The 2500-nt window shown below is 49.9% G+C and overlaps 1 protein-coding gene across 5 annotated transcripts in view; it reads left to right on the top strand.

The window, feature by feature from the left end:
- wwp2 (WW domain containing E3 ubiquitin protein ligase 2) overlaps positions 1-2500 on the top strand; it is a 36551-nt gene that overhangs the window by 11176 nt on the left and 22875 nt on the right. For all 5 annotated transcript variants that reach the window (XM_031564247.2, XM_031564244.2, XM_031564245.1 and 2 more), the window contains exons 7-8: positions 1706-1863; positions 2055-2280. In XM_031564247.2, the coding sequence (XP_031420107.1) occupies positions 1706-1863; positions 2055-2280 (384 nt within the window). The remainder of the gene's footprint in view (positions 1-1705; positions 1864-2054; positions 2281-2500) is intronic.

Genomic DNA, 2500 nt, shown 5'->3' with positions numbered 1-2500 from the left:
TATTGTATAAAAGTGTAAGTCGGAAAGAAACACTAAATTTAGCCGCTGGGAAAATATGAGTGTGTTTTGAAAGTAATAGAAGGTCACACTGACACCTCTTTGTGTGTGCGTCTGTGAGTCAGTTCCTCTGAGCTGTAGACTGAGTGGTTCCTTCATACCAGGGAGAAACAGAGCACTCTTTGAACACACACACGCAAACACACTTTTTTTTCCCCCTGCTCTTTGGACATGTAGTGACTTGTCTTGATCAAATCAGATGCGCTTGATCAAACTAAACACACTTCTAAAAGACAGTAAAAATATCCTCACTTAAATATAGATATTTGGTCAGTTCTTAGGCATACGTAGGGAACACAAGTAAAACTCTTTCCCGATTTAGCTTATTTTAGCCCCAGCACATCATCTAACTCTTCCTCTCAGTGGGTCATCAAAAGGCCTCTTCCTTCCCTTAAGCTAACAAATCAGAGGCCCATCTGTCACTCACAAAAGAAGGAAGTGCACAGACAAAAGAAGACCTTCTGCTCTGGGTCGCCAGAGCACACCACAGCATTGGGTCATTTAAGGCTTGTTGAATATGTCATCAAACGGCCTACATCCATTTTTTATTTATTTAGTCATTTAGTAGATGCTTTTATCCAAAGCGACTTACATATGTGCTACTTACAATGTATACACATTTTACATTTTACATTTACACTGATGGCACACTGCACATCAGGAGCAATTAGGGGTTCAGTGTCTTGCTCAAGGACGCTTCGACAGGGAATCGAACTAGCAACCTTCTGATTACTAAACGACTTCTCTACCACTGTACCACTGTCGCCCCATTTGGGAGCTGCCTCTGCCTCCTGCAGGGACTGTTTCATGTCTTCGGTGGTTAACCTGAGGTGGGCAGTCGTCCAGAAAGGAGCAGCACCTGAGGAGAGTGCCAGGGAGTGCTGTGACGAGGCGGTGCCGCCGTGAGCGCTCCGCTGGCACGATCTGGCAGTGTGTGGGTAGAGGCGCTGCTGAAGCTGCCAGAGGATCACAAAATGGGGGGCAAGTTGTGGAGAAACTTGGCAACTCTGAACTTAAGCGTGTCATTTTGATTCCTTCTTTATTTCATAAAGGATGCCTCTGTCAGCCAACCCACAGATTCTTCAGCTGGGGGGTGGCTGTCTGGGGTTTTTGCTCCCTAGTGTTTGCTTCGTCTCGCTGGACCCTCTTTCTGGAGTCGAGGGCAAGCCCTGCCCATAATCATCGATCACAGATTCTTTGCGCAGCTGTGGGAAAATCTTTCTGAATATTGAGCCCGAAAGCGAAACAGTATTGCCTTGCATCAAGTATTTCTCCCAAGAGTAGCGCTCCTGCATACCTCTCTAATTCTCACCCCCCCCCTTACTTCCGAAGTGCTACACACGGCTCTTAATCATCAGCTCCACTGAACTGGTAACAGAGATGGTTTGGTTGAATTCCACATTTGGAAGTCTTTGCCCAGTGAAATCACAACTTTGAGAGGAGGATTAGCAAGTTTGAGTTTGCAAACGGGGTCTGTTGGGTAAGGAGATGTCACTGCTGCTTAATGCTTTACATTCGTGAGAGTTCGTTCTTTAATATCCCTGACTGGTGCACCACCTACTTTTAGAAAGCTGGTTAGAGGTGGACCTTGGCGTTGTGTGTATGTATGTTTGTACCCTAATGGTTTTTCTCCCTGTCCCGTGTGCAGGACACACAGGCGCTCTCCGGGCAGCTCGCGGGCGACCTCTCCAGGTGGCCCCCGAGGGCCCCTCCTCACTAACGGAGAGGTGAACGGAGAGCAGAGCCCAGGGGCCTCTGGCCGCCACCGCGCCGCCAAGAGCTCTCACAGCAGCCCTGGCAGTGCAGGTACCCCATGACACACACACACACACACACACACACACACACACACACACACACACACACACACACACACACACACACACACACACACACACACAACCACACAACCACACACACACACACACACACACACACAACCACACCAGCACCACTCTGTGAGTCTCTCATGTTCTCTTCTCCTCTCCCTGGCACAGGTAAGGGTGAGCTGGCCCCGAACGGCCTGGAGAATGGGCGCAGTAGCCTGGCCCGCCACACCCCCCCTCCCTCTTCCCCATCACTCAGGTCCGCAGCCCCTAGCAACAGCATCCCCCCTGGTCCAGACAGCGGAGCCCCGCCCCCAGTCCCAGCAGAGACCGCACCCTCAAACCCGGACCAGCCCACCCCTGCGATGGAGCCCGTGATGGATTCGCTGCCAGCAGGGTATGTGTCTGTATGTGTGTCTGCGTATATGTATGTGTGTGTGTGTGTGTCTGCGTATATGTATGTATGTGTGTGTGTGTGTGTGTGTCTGCGTATATGTATGTGTGTGTGTGTGTGTGTGTGTGTGTGTGTCTGCGTATATGTATGTGTGTGTGTGTGTGTGTGTCTGTATGTGTGTCTGCGTATATGTATGTATGTGTGTGTGTGTGTGTGTGTGTGT

Source organism: Clupea harengus, chromosome 3, assembly GCF_900700415.2.
Source record: "Clupea harengus chromosome 3, Ch_v2.0.2, whole genome shotgun sequence".
NCBI classification, from domain to species: domain Eukaryota; kingdom Metazoa; phylum Chordata; class Actinopteri; order Clupeiformes; family Clupeidae; genus Clupea; species Clupea harengus.
The sequence above is the reverse complement of the archived record's forward strand: the minus strand, read 5'-3'. Positions and strand labels throughout refer to the sequence as shown.